Genomic DNA, 13,980 nt, shown 5'->3' with positions numbered 1-13,980 from the left:
TATGATCCTACTGTAAAGGAGTCAGCTCAAAGTGGGAGTACAGGAATCCCAAAATGTTCGCAACCTTTAACAGCTGCCACTATCCCCGCTCCCACCCAAACAGTGAGAATTCATTTAACAACAATAATTTTCTAATTTTGACTTTATTGTACATCCCCATATTCAGGCATGTTTCAGCCCAGATGAAAAACTCCTTGAGACAGAATCCCCTATTAATATGTGGAGTCCAAAATTCTTAGTAGTGAATTCAGCCAAGTAGGCTGAATTGGGTGAGTATAATAAATGAACCCCAGCAACAGCATTATAATAGAAAGTAAAATAAAATGATGGTGTTTGGTCAAGTTAGCTGAACAAACTTTACAAATTATTTCACACCTAAAACTGCCACTATCTTGTGCATTGTAGCCTGTTGCTATCAACAGGCAAAGGCAGGCAAGATGCCTCTAGGGAAAGGGAGTAGAAAATATTCCTTCCTCTCACTGCGTTCTTCACTGTAAAAGGCTCACTATAAACCCATGTAGACCCCCTTGCTAGCAGTTGGGTTCTCGCTTTAGTTAATTTATATATGAGAGAATATTCCTGAGGTGCTGTAAAAAACAACCACCACACCCCCCCAAAACAACTATTTATATACCACTTTTCAACAAAAGTTTCCAAAGCGGTTTACATAGAGAAATAATAAACAAACAAAGAAGATGGCTCCCTGTCCTCAAAGGGCTCATAGTCTAAAAAGACACATAAGATAGACACCAGCAACAGCCCCTGGAGGGATGCTGTGCTGGAAGTGGATAAAGAGAATCACCAGATTTAAAAGGTGCCTCTTTGCCCTTTAAAAAAAACCCACAACAAAAATTGAGGTGCTTAAATTGAAATACTTGTTCTGAACATCACATGCTGACACCTTTCCCCTCAGTCTCCCCCACCCCACACCAACCATGCTTATTATAGGAACTGCTTGGGTATCTCTTACAGTCACTTGTTTTTTAATATGTTGGTTGACATCCAGACTAACAAAGAACTGGAGTAACGAAATTAGTTGCTTCTAATTAGTTGAACTAATGCTACATTGGTGCTATTCAGGAGGGGGAATTTTGTCTCTCTCCCCTTCCCTCTGAAGCTGTGACTCCCAAAAATATGTCCCTGAGTGACCCTCAGGGACATATGTCCAGGAGCCACAGTTGGTTTCAGAGAGAAGGGGAGATAGCCAAAAAGTGTGCCTCCCCTGTAGCACCTGTGCTGTGTTAGTCTGGATGTTGGCCATTATTTATATCTGTATGTGTGTGTTGGAACGCGCGCACACATTTTTAAAATTTTAAAATATAGATTTTAAAGTTTAAGATAATGAACAGTTTTTTGTGTTTGGAGATGGCGGATACTTAGTGTCACATGTAGTTTCCTAGATACGGGGGCGGATTATGAAACACTGAGGCCCTAAGGTATGTCAAGTTTAAAACACCACATAGCATTACAAAAATATTTATTATTTTATTTATTGGATATAGACATCTTTAGGAGGTGTACAAAGTTAAAACATAAAAATGTAAAAACAATCTAAAACAGTTAAAATTCATAAAACAGGTAAAAAGAATCTTAGTAAATAAAAACATTAAAATTTAAATTCCAGTTAAAAGTCTGGGAAAACAGGAATGTCTTGAGGGTCTTCCTACAAGCAAGCAGAGAAGGAGGTGCTCTTATTTCAGCATTCCAAAGCCCCGGGGCAGCTACAGAGAAGGCCTGGTCCTGCGTCGCTACCAAACGACCTGGCGGCAACTGTAACCGGACCCCTCCAGATGATCTTAATCGGCGGCAGGGTTCATGACAGAGAAGGCACTCTCTTCAGTTTGTTATTTTAACAAAAAAGACAATGAAAATAGAAATTATAATGCTTTATTTTTATTTGGCAAAGATGCAACAAAAGCTAAGACTCTAACAAAAAGAGTCATCTTCCAATAAGCCTATCTGCATTAGAAATACCTTTAAATGAACATACATTGTGTAATACTTGAAATTTGGTAATTTTTTTATATTTAGAAGTCCCTCATAATGTAAGACCCCAAGCTGTAGCTTACTAGCTTGTGCCTAAATCCAGCACTGCCTGGATAATTGCTGCAGTGAAAAGGTATTGCCTAGTGAAGGCCACATGGTGGAAGGGAAGGGGGAGAAACTATAATTTTCAGTGCTTCCCATCAGGAGGGCAGGGTGCGCATTAGGCTTTGTTCTGTTTATTTGTTTTAATGTATTGGTGCAACTCTGTATCCTGCCTTTCTCCTAAGAATTCTTTCAAATATAAGGTTTAATAGAATCTATACATACAAACAAAAATAATCTCCCACTGGGATCTCATCCCCCACTTGGCAGAATGCAAACCAAATAATCAAGGGAAATGTGGGGACGCTTGCAAAAATAAATGGATCTTTGCTAGCTTCTGCAACAGCCTTAATTATTGCACTCTGTTTCATTTGTAGATGGAGAAACAAATGGTCTGTCCTTGGAAACCACTGATTCCCCCCTTCACCAGGTAGCTGTGGTGAGCACCATGCACTTCAAAAGCACTTGGCAAAGGAAGTTCATCTTCACAAATACTCAGCCTTTGTCTTTTACCACTGCAGAGGGCTTGATCCTGAAAGTGCCCACTATGTATCTCCGCAATGAAGTCAATTATGGTAATTACATTCAGATCAGGCTTGATGTAACCATGCAAATCCAAAGAACGCTGTCTACATATAGGCATAGATTGCAATAACATGCACGTTGTGAGCAAAACCAAACTAAATATGGGAAGATCTTCTGTAGAACGTGTAGCATGAGAAGCTGTGTGTGGCTCTTGCTCAAGCAGCCCAACTTTACGGCATTTCCTGGTCTACAGCTCTATCACCTGAGTTAATTGTTTCCTTACTGTTCTGACTCTGCAAGACATCGTAGCACGAGCATCAAGGGATTGGGACTTGAAGCTTGTTCTGCCCCTATAGTGATCAAATATGACTGACAGAGTTGTAGAGGATGTAGTGTTGGTTGGAGAAAAGAATGGCTAGGAGACAGACATCCCAAAGGCTTATGTGGAAGGGATTCCCACATCCCAAAGGCTTATGTGGAAGGGATTCGAACCAGCAACCTTCTGCTTGTTAGTCAAGCATTTCCCTGCTGCGCCACTTAAGGTGACTGAAGCTTCTTGGATGACCCTTTATTTAAATGCATTTTTGTACAGTGGCTGGTGATGTGGAGTTATGATGCTCCCAGATGGGTCCTGTCCTTGCTTTTTCCTATGCCTGCCCAGGGTGTGTGAGAGGACTTGTGTGTCTGTCTAGTACTAGACTGCCCCTCCTGGCTGCCTCTGCTTTCTCCCTGACGGGCTTATGAGCTGATCAGTTGGGTCTTGACCTCACTGAGTGGAGGGTGGTAGGAAGGGGTTAACACAGCTGCCCCTCACAGCATGGGTTCCCCCACCTTCCTGGACTAGCCATGCATTCCTGAAGCACTTCACATGGGTGACGTGATCCCCAATTGGCTGGAATTATGTTGCCAGCAAGAAGGTAATGTTTGAAAAAACAAAAATTACACTGAAGCAGTCAAGAAGGCTAGTGAGCAGGAAGAAAAAAGGTAAGCTTTGGGGGAATATTTTTGGGCCTCCGCACAGAGCTCCAATTTGGCATCAGATATTTGGCACAGCCATATTTCAAGGCATACAAAGGAGTTTGCTTGACATGCTATATTTCCAAGAACTAACCCCAATAAATATACATCTCCATCTAAATTGTAGAGGCTAATTTGTTTGGTGCATTTATTAGCCATCCTTCAGTAAAGGGCAGCAGGAGCAGTTTACAAAGAAAAGAATAAAACAACACGATAAAAGAAAAAAAGAAAAGCACAGAGCAACAGCAGCATCAGTTAACTTTTTAAAAAGCTAAATCATTAAAACAACAACAACATTAAAACTAGCTATGTGAGATGCTGGATTAGCTAGGCAAAGAAAACAGTCCTAGCATCAGGAAAATGTCACCAGTTGGCACCAGGCAAGCTTCCTTGGAGAATGCATTCCACGTACCAAGTTCCATGAGTGGAAAAGTCCTTTCACCATTTGACTAGCCTCAGAGGACCTCTGGAAATTATAGGGTTCCAGCAGCCTCATATAATATTTGGATGTAGAAACTTCTCAAGTTTTTAATTTTGCATTATCAAATGGATAGAAATGTGTGTGTGAAAACTTAAAGTCTAGGACTTATTAAAACATGTTGTTTCTTTGTAAAAGCACCCATGTGAAAAACTGCACCTTGTGCAAATCTGTGCTATGTTGAGAATGTGGGACTTACAAACTACAACAACAAATTGTGGTCAATATTCTCGTTACATCTGTGGTGAATTTTCTTGCAAAAAAGTGCAGCTGTCATTCCTCTGATAAAAATAACAACATGGGAACATATACTCTCACAGCAGAGTTCCAAGTACCAGTCAGTCACGCTCAGGGGCATAACTACCATTAGGCAAGGGGAGGCGGCTGCCTGGGGGCCCCCACGCCTCAAGGGGGCCCCCAGAGGCAAGTCACATGACTTGTTGTGTGTGTGTGCGTGCGTGCGTGCGAGGGGCCCATTTTAAAATTTTGTCTCTGGGCCCACTCCAGCCTTGTTACGCCCCTGGTTACACTTTATGATTTTCATCAGAAATCTCTTCTGATATATTCCTGTGAACTGTATTCACGTTTTTGCGTAATTCTCTGCTGGTGAATTTTACTCATTAGAATTGAGTCGTATGCAAAATCCATGTTTTGGAAGTACAGCTTTCTGTACTTCCAGTACTAAAAAACAAAACATAGTATTTGATTCAACACAGCTGTGCTTTTTCTATATAGTATGCTTAGCACCATATTTGTTTTTCAAATTGCAGGAGAATTCTTAACAGACTCTCTGGAACGGATCAGTGTGGTTGAATTGCCCTATCTAGGGGAGACAATTAGTATGTTTGTGGTGCTTCCATCCGACAGGAGAACATCTCTAGCCCAGATTGAGACACACCTCTCAACCCGAAGTTTCCCTCTGTGGTCCAATAACTTGAGAAGAACAAAGATGGATATATTTCTCCCCAGGTAAAGAGTAAATGTGCATACATTTGCATGGCTTTTCAAAATTACAATGTTTGTTTTAGGTGTGAGGGGTGTGTGTGTGCATGAAAAACTGATATTTTTTGTCATGACTATAGTGGTAGCAGAGCAAAAAACCAAAACCAACAACAATCATCTAGACTTGCCTTGCCCCATGATAATAAGTCACAGAACTCTCAAAGCTCATGAACATTCTTTTTTGAAACTATATTATCATGCTTTTATCCCTGTTAACAGACAGATTAAAATAAAGAACACAACAAAGCTATATTTCCATCCATTGTCTTTTCAGGTTCAGGATTCAAAAACACTTGGACCTAAAAATGGTTTTACCTGCATTAGGAATTACAGATATGTTTGATCCAACTCAGGCAGATTTTAAAGGCATTTCAGGTACGTCTACTACTTGTTTCGATTGCTTGGTCTATGTTTTTGGTCACTGTACAGTTTCTGTTATGTGTCAGTATTCAGCACTATATTTCCGCAGTTCTAGGTCTGTGAAACAGCAGTAGGAAGCCTTCGTGCAGAGAGAGACATAAGCTAAGTCTTGAGAAAGTTTCCCCAAATATCACTTACTCTGAGGTCATTCACACAACCAAAAACTGTGTTCCACTCAGGTTTGGGAACTGTGTGTGCTCCCAGTTTTCGGTTGTGTGGAAGCAAGATAAGAGGAAAACCTGGGTAGAAGTGATTATGTAGAAGGAGAAGCAATCCAGGTGTTCCTCCTACCTTGCTTCCACACAGCTGAAAATTGGGAGCACACACAGCTCCCAAACCCACATAGAACACAGTTTTTGATTGTGTGAATGACCTCACTCTCTTCTCCGCCATGGTTTAATTTCAGCCATACTACCTGAAATACAGTTCAAGGCTTACAGGTCTGTTTATCTTTCTCCTTTGATATGGTAACACTGAAAAACTGTTATAAGTTGTATTTGATTTAAAAAAACAACACTGCCAGCTATTTAAAATGAGGCTAATTTGCCGAAAGCAATTTATTTAATGAAACTCATTCCCCCCCCCCTTTCCTTCCATCACTGAACTCATGGCGGCATACATGGGGTTTCCATACAGTCACCCATCCAGACCAAGACTTGCTTAGCTTCAACAAAGGGGTTGCAGCCACCCCACCATCGCCTACCAGTTTGGGCTGAATGCCATGACGCTCAGCCAGACTCTGTGGTGGCCGCACCCTTTGAACTGGCGTCAGACACAGCTGGCAGGGCCGGCCTATTGCACTCTTTCCAGCCAGAGAATGCTGCATTCAGTGGCTGAATGTTTCCTTTCTCCCCCTCACTCTGTGCTAAAGAGAGCATTCAAACAGTGAACAAAGTGCTCACTGGCTGGGAAGAAGGAGAGATGGTCTTGTGGTAGCAAGCCTGAATTCTCCCCTTTGCTAAACCAGGGTCCACCCTGGTTTGCCTTTGAGTGGGAGACTACATGTGTGAGCACTGTAGGATATTCCCCCTGGGGGATGGGGCCGCTCTGGGAAGAACACCTGCAGGCTTTCATGCAGAAGGTCCCAAGTTGGCATCTCCAAGAGAGAGCTGAGAGAGACTTCTGCCTGCAACCTTGGAGAAGCTGCTGCCAGTCTGTGGAGACAATATTGCGCTAGATGGACCTATGGTCTGACTTGGTAGAAGGCAGCTTCCTGTGTTCCTATTTGATCCTGGCCATGTCCCAACACTGGCATGCTTTTTATGCCAGCGCAAAGCCAGCATCAGAACACATGTGAGTCAGCCAGTGAGTGCTGCGTTCACCAGCTGAGTGCCTTGTGGGGGCAAGGAAGCCCCCAGGTGGGCCCTGGACACTGGCAGCTGGGGGATATATCCCCCCAGTTCAATGGTGGCTATGCCACTGATCGCCAGACCACCCTCTCTGGCTTGGGGGGAAAACGTCTTTAATTTAAGGAGAAAGGTGGGTAAACGTTAGGGGGAAATTGGTAGTAGAGTACTTAAGGAGTTTTCTGCATGTCATTATGTGCATTTCTTCTGTGCGTTAGGAAAGGGCAATTTTGGAAGGATGGCAGATGTCTTTTTAACTTTTGTTTTATCTTAATGGATTTTGATTTTCTTTTAATGCGGCTAGTATTAAATTGTTGTTAGCTATCTTGGGCATTAAATGAATTGACAGCGGTGGGTACAGATATTTATAATAGATCAATTTTGAAGGCAGGATCAAAAAAGTCCCTTACGTGGAGTGGTTTTGTCCTTGCAAGTCAGGTGCTAGTGAGATACTACTGCACGTGCTACTACTATGCTGTAGTTTCTACAGGGACACTTGATATGAACTAATAGTGCTCCTCCTAACAAATTACCCTGGCCGCCCGGATGAATTCTATCTTAGCTATCTTTTCTATGATAATGATGACAAAATTACTTATGCAGTTGCAAAGTTCTGTCTCATTGCCATTAGAATTCAAAGTAAGAGTGTATCTGTATAGCTGGACTCCATAAAGTCTACAAATAGCTGGATTAGCTATTGTTACTGTTTGAGCTGTATGTATATATTTATCTGGTCAGTGACCATAAATTGAACTGAAATGAACTATAATAGATAAAAAACCCCGGCACACAACAATTCATAAGTACCAAAGAGGGGGGGAATTGATGACATGAGTCACTGTATATGTTTATAGCCCCACAGAACTGGGAGCAATTTTGAAGACCACTTAGTTCAGTTCCTTTCACTGATAACAGTTACTAGACCACAACCACAGAGGTCAATACTAGCTTTTAAATTAAAACTCATAAAGGAAATGCTACAGCTTCCATGAGCACTTGTTTAATTTTGTTAAATCACAGATAACTGCCTCAATCCTTTCTGACTGGGCAATTTGACATATATGAATATGTGACCTGCCAATAATTTCTCTAGAACAATTTCTTCTTTAATATGAAAGTAAAGTTGTCTTGGCTTTGCGTTGACAAATGCACTAATTCTTAATAGAACAGGCAAGTCTTTACATCTCTGAAGCCATCCACAAAGCAAAGATTGAAGTGACAGAAGATGGTACAAGTGCCTCAGGAACAACAGGTAAAATGGACACTGATTTGTAATCATTTAATCTGGATATTGATGGGTTAATTTCTTAAGTTTTGCTCCACTCTTAAAACAATTGTCCTTCAATCTCATAGATTTGACCAGGGACCTTTTAAGACTCTAAGAGGCCTGGGGAAGCAGAATGTTCATCTCAGCCCTGCCCTTTTCTCACTGGCTACAATACAGTGTAGTGAGCTACTCATGCAAGAAAACCCATCCTTGCACTTTCCACCCCAGCTGAGAGCCAGTCCTCGCAGTGCATGCACACTAAGGTGTGCATAATCAGGGCTGTGCCACTACCACCATTATTCCCAGTGGTGGAAGTGGTGATGGGGAAGCAGCAATTACACACACCTTCATGTGCACACAACAGCCCCCACCATCACTCACTGCAAAGATGGCCTCTTGACCGGGGTGGAAGGCATGTGTGCGTGGCCCTCTTCCATGGGCGGCACACTCTATGAGTCTGTTCTCACGAACAAGCAAAAGTGGGCTAAGGGAGCCTAGCCCGGTTTTGCCTGGTCGTGTGCTTGATGTTTGCAGAAAGTATGAAGAACAAATGGAAGAAACCCATTTTATTTAGACTCACACTCACACCTAGTTAGAACTACAACAAAAACGTGAACTGGACTTCTAAACATTACAGCTACCAATACGTTTTCAGGCAAAACACAAGGTGCTGGTTATAACCTATAAAGCCCTAAACAGCTTACACACAAGAGAACATCTTCACTATGAGCCCCATTGCTCATTGAGAGTAGGGGTGTGCACAAAACCGGTTGGCCTGGTTTGGTTCAAGTCTAAACTGGACCCAAACCAGACCGGGCCAGTTTGGTTTTGCACCCCCCTCAACCCCCCATTCAGTTTGGGGGGGTTTGCAAAAATTTTCTTTTAATTAGCTTAGCCCCTCCAAGGGGCACTGCCACAGCTGTGGGGGATCTCCAGAAGCTCCCACTCCTCCTGCCAGCCTCCAGTACAGCCCCAAATCACCTGGTTCAGGCAGTCTTCAGCCCATTCCAGGCCTGTCATTTGTCATGGTGGCCATTTTAGAGGCTGCCACCCATGCCCAATGGGCTGTAATGGAGGTCAGCAGGAGGAGGGGGAACCTCCAGAGACACACACACACCCCGTGGCTGTGGGAGCAACCCCTCAGAAGGGGGTAAGTTAATAGATATATTTTTTTAAAAATAACCACGATCAGGTCAGGGGTTCAGTTCAATATCATGCTGTTGAACTGGATCAATGTCAAACCCGTTCGGTTCCAAACTGGTTTGCACATCACTAATTGAGTTCATCCGGAGAGGTTCATCTGCAATTGCCACCAGCTCATCTGGTGGCTACACAGGGACAGGCCTTCTCTGTCGACACCCCAAGACCTTGGAATGTGCTCCCTGGTGAAATAAGAACCTCCCCATCTCTGGCAAGTCTCTAAAGACATATTTATTCACCCAAGCTTTTAAACTAGACTTGTGGTTTTAAATTGTTCTAAGATTTTAATTTCTGTTTGTTTATGTTGCTGTAAACCATCCAGAGGCGGAAGTCTGGGGCGGTGTACAAATAAAATAAATAAAATAAAGTACATATTTGCTCCTGAAAGTGTAAAAATATCTGTTTGGGGACAAGCATGTGGCATTCTAAGTTGACAGGCTTGGAGGGGGGGACTCTCCAAAAAAACCCCTCCCCTCAAGAGTTAAACTAGATCAGAAACCTAGTGCTTATAATAAAGCTAGTTGCCACAGCAAGTAGCAGCCTGAATACTCCTCACCACCTGTGGGTTTACTGATCAGTTAGTGTCCAGGCATCTGCTTGACATGGTGGGCAGGGCATTTATTTACAGGTATTCCTGTGTGACTCTTCAGGCATGTGGATTACAAACCTACAGCAACCATCACAGAAAGTGGCAGAAGGAAAAGATATTAGTGCCTGTATAGTCACAGAGACAGTACTTGGAAGGAGGGGGTGCCTAGAGGCAGGGGCGTATCTAGGCAGGGCACGTGCCCCGGGTGCCACTTGAAGGGGGGCGCCATTTTGTAAAATTTTTTTAAAGGCTGCCAAAAACAAAATGGCCACTGCACATGCTCAGATGGCCTCTGAGGCGCTAGGCAATGCCAGGCCTTGCAGAGGTCATTTGAGCATGCCCGGTGGCCATTTTGTTTTCAGTGGCCATTTTTTTTAAAAAAAGATTATTTTTTAAAATGGCGACCGCACATGCTCAATTGGTCCCTGCGAGGCCCTAGAAGCCAGAGGGGGGAGGGCAGACCCCCCAGGGCCTTTAGGAAGCCCCCTGAAGGGGCTACAGGTAAAAAAACTATTTTAAAAATTAATATAATATAAGACACTGTACACATATTCAGATTGGCACTATGTACAGAGAATCAGGGCTTGTGAATAATGAGCTGAAGTTTATGAGCTAGGATTGTATTCATTTGCTCTTACTTTGCTTCTTGTGATAAGTGAGTTAAATGTGATATCTTAATAATATGGCTATTAATGGTGAGTTTGTCTTTGAATCAGTGTGAAATCCGTATTATTAAGGCCCACTGGGAGTTTCTTGCTCTCTTTCTCTCATTTTAACTGTCTTTCTGAAAGACTAGAATATATTCCAAGCAGTGACACAGTTTACTCTGCATATCCTTTAATTATTTTCAGAGTATCTGGGAAAAGTCAAATTCTCCATTGATTTTTAAAACTTATGTAATGGTTATGCTACAATACATAGTAGAGAATTAGACAGGCACTTCTGTTTAGTTTTCCAAGTACACCTCCACATATTATTTGGGTATTTCATGAGCCCCAGAATACTGAAATTTGTAGTTTTCCAGCATTTTTTGGTCTGGCTACGTCCACTGCTAAATAGTTTTTTAAATATTAAAAGATTAACAAGCTTGACTTGTATTTTTGAGCTGATATTATGGTGACGTTATCTGAAAGATGGGTGTCAGATGTTTGGACAGGGGGCGCAATTTCAGTGTTTGCCCTGGGCGCTATTTTCCCTAGATACGCCTCTGCCTAGAGGACATGTCCCCCCACTCCAAACATTGAATAACTTGTTATTTATATGAACACATCCAGAGAATAGGAGAAGGTATGCAAAAGTAGCTGACTCAAGGGTACAAATTAGGCCCAGTGGCTCAGTAACCTAGGACTGCTAACCCTCCAGGATGGGAATGAAGTCTCCTGGAATAGGCATCAGTCTTCAGGTGACTCCTGAAAGCAATCCTGGAGATCTTGATATCTTAAAAAATATTGTGAGGTGGCGGGAGGGAATCTCTTCAGTCAGAGTTGGCAACCTTACCCTGTAGTCAGGAGTACTAACCACTTCTGTAATCAGGTAATAGCCTATATCTATCTATCTATCTATCTAAACTGTTTTTGGAACTGTGGTTGAAAACTGGTATATAAATATTCATTGTATTTATAAATGGCAATACTGTATTTACCTGAATACAAGATGACTCTGAATTTAAGACAAGCTCCTTTAAAAATAGAGGTTAAATACAGGTTATATCCTTATTTACTCAAAAGGAAGAGGACTCTGAATTGAAGATGACCCTTTGATTTCTAACAGCAAAAAACTTGGGAAAAACCTAGTCTTGGATTCAGGTAAATATAGTACTCCAAAAAGCAAAAACAAACAAACAAAAACCCCTGAAAATACTGTGTAGTAGTCTAATTAACTTTATCCTCATACAAGGGTAAGACTCTACTCACAGTCCTTTGTTACAGGCAACTAGTGGGCTCTTAGGCAGAGTTTATTCAAGATATGGAATAAAGAACTGGCAAACAGATGCGACTAGAATTGTTGTCATGTAGTACGACACATCAATGATAACCTTAGTATAAGAAGTTTTTTGATGTTGGTTGTTTGGTGGTTCTTTTTCGGTGTGGTTATGTTTTTTACTGTTTAACGGATTTTAAAGTTTTAAATGATTTTTGTGGAATTTCATTGTATTTTAACTTTTGTAAAATGGCTTGGGATACTTTATGAAAGGCAGTATGTATATTGAATGAATGAATGAATAGCCAGCGTGGTGTAGTGGTTAAAGTGCTGGACTAGGACTGGGGAGACCCGAGTTCAAATCCCCATTCAGCCATGAAACTAGCTGGGTGACTCTGAGCCAGTCACTTCTCTCTCAGCCTAACCTACTTCACAGGGTTGTCGTGAAAGAGAAACTCAAGTATGTAGTACACCGCTCTGGGCTCCTTGGAGGAAGAGCGGGATATAAATGTAATAATAATAATAATGATAAACATTGATTTAGTAGAGTGGCAATTTTGACATTTTGTACAGTTGCTGGAATTGAGCAATGGAAAATAATGCAACTGGATATTGCATTAACCTACTTCACAGGGTTGTTGTGAAAGAGAAACTCAGGTATGTAGTACACCGCTCTGGGCTCCTTGGAGGAAGAGCGAGATATAAATGTAAAAATAATAAAAATAATAAAAATATTCACTAATTGTTTTATAACACAGCTATGGTGTTGCTAAAAAGATCCCGAGCTCCTGTCTTCAAAGCTGACAGACCTTTCCATTTCCTTCTTAGGCAAGCCAGTACAGGTGAGTGTGAGCTAATTTCTCTGTAGCTATTATGATAGCAAAATAATATTTCTTTTAAAAAAATCAAACACTACATAGCTTGGAAGCTCATAAAGCAAAGTTATGTACTTTAGAAAACTAATATGAAGATTAGTGAAGGGTTTTTTTTAAAAAAAGAACAGTTTCACTCCTGCACGTTCCTTATGCAGCAGGATCAATACAAATGGTAAAGTTTAAACTGCAAATATATATTAAATCCACCCTTCCAATTTGGCCATAAGACATCTCACAGACCTTTACCACGTTGGAATGGGTTGTTTGCTTGAAACCACCTCTCCCCCCACCCCCCTGCCATCAAAGGCCATATGTCGAGATTTTAGTGTAAATGTTCCAAATACTGGATGGTACCTTCAAATAAACACATTCAGCTACATATATTTTTATCCATATGAAAAAACTGTACCATTCCCCCATTCCCCCGAATATATGAATTTGCTCTAAGTTGGCCAATCCAGATCTATACCAGGTAAAATATTAGTGTCTACCTGACACAACAAACCTGGAATATTAGTTTCATTTTTCTGTAAAAAGATCACACCCAGCCTTTCTTGCTTAAAAGTCTCTTCTTTTGTGAGCTATTGTCTCACATTCCACCAGTTAAACTGTGAAAATCTTAGTTCCTAACTTCAGAATGCTACTGGCTGATATCCTGCCTAAATTTACTAGAGGAAGTCATATTGAAATTTAGTAGTTCTTTAGAGTAACTCCTGAGTAGTACTATTGAATAATGTAGTCAGGATGACCTCTCCTTCCCCAGGAAGCCTTATTTGCCACTTGAAAATATGTCCCTGAGGACTGCATAGCTTCATGGGGAATGGGAGGTTGTCAAAAATGCCCCTTCCCTACTGTACCGGTGCAATTAGTCTGGTAATGCTTTTAGTCTGCTCCTCTTGCGGCACGGTGGTTTCCTTGCTCTGGATGTCAGACACTGACTTTTAACTTCCTGATGGCCACCACACAAACTTGCTCTGTTGCATGAAGAATTAAGTATTATTTCACTAGTATGGGCATTTTCAAAAAGTGAGGTTGAATATACAAATTAATAATTTATTTTTTTACAGGCTCAATTTTGTTCATAGGAAGGCTAATGAATCCGACAGAATAAACCTGTAAAATCTATGCTTCCTTCTCTTACCTTCTTTCCCAGATTTAAAATAAAGCATACACTGCAGAATTAAAGAGCACATGTTTAAGTTTTGCAAAGATGAGAAGAAAATTGTGGACAAATAAAAATGTTGTTGTTGCAA

At 41.4% G+C, this 13,980-nt stretch overlaps 1 protein-coding gene across 5 annotated transcripts in view; it reads left to right on the top strand.

Annotated features, from left to right (window-relative positions):
* The window catches only part of SERPINE3 (serpin family E member 3), a 22,447-nt gene extending 8,467 nt beyond the window's left edge, over positions 1-13,980 (top strand). For 4 of the 5 annotated variants that reach the window (XM_053285108.1, XM_053285104.1, XM_053285105.1 and 1 more), the window contains exons 6-11: positions 2,466-2,663; positions 4,879-5,077; positions 5,385-5,485; positions 8,042-8,128; positions 12,611-12,694; positions 13,795-13,980. In XM_053285108.1, the coding sequence (XP_053141083.1) occupies positions 2,466-2,663; positions 4,879-5,077; positions 5,385-5,485; positions 8,042-8,128; positions 12,611-12,694; positions 13,795-13,838 (713 nt within the window). In that variant the 3' untranslated portion in view covers positions 13,839-13,980. The remainder of the gene's footprint in view (positions 1-2,465; positions 2,664-4,878; positions 5,078-5,384; positions 5,486-8,041; positions 8,129-12,610; positions 12,695-13,794) is intronic. The other variant, XM_053285109.1, reaches the window with a different exon arrangement.

Source organism: Hemicordylus capensis, chromosome 1, assembly GCF_027244095.1.
Source record: "Hemicordylus capensis ecotype Gifberg chromosome 1, rHemCap1.1.pri, whole genome shotgun sequence".
Taxonomy (NCBI): Eukaryota; Metazoa; Chordata; class Lepidosauria; order Squamata; family Cordylidae; genus Hemicordylus; species Hemicordylus capensis.
Note: the sequence above shows the minus strand (reverse complement) of the source record. Positions and strands in the feature narration are given on the sequence as shown.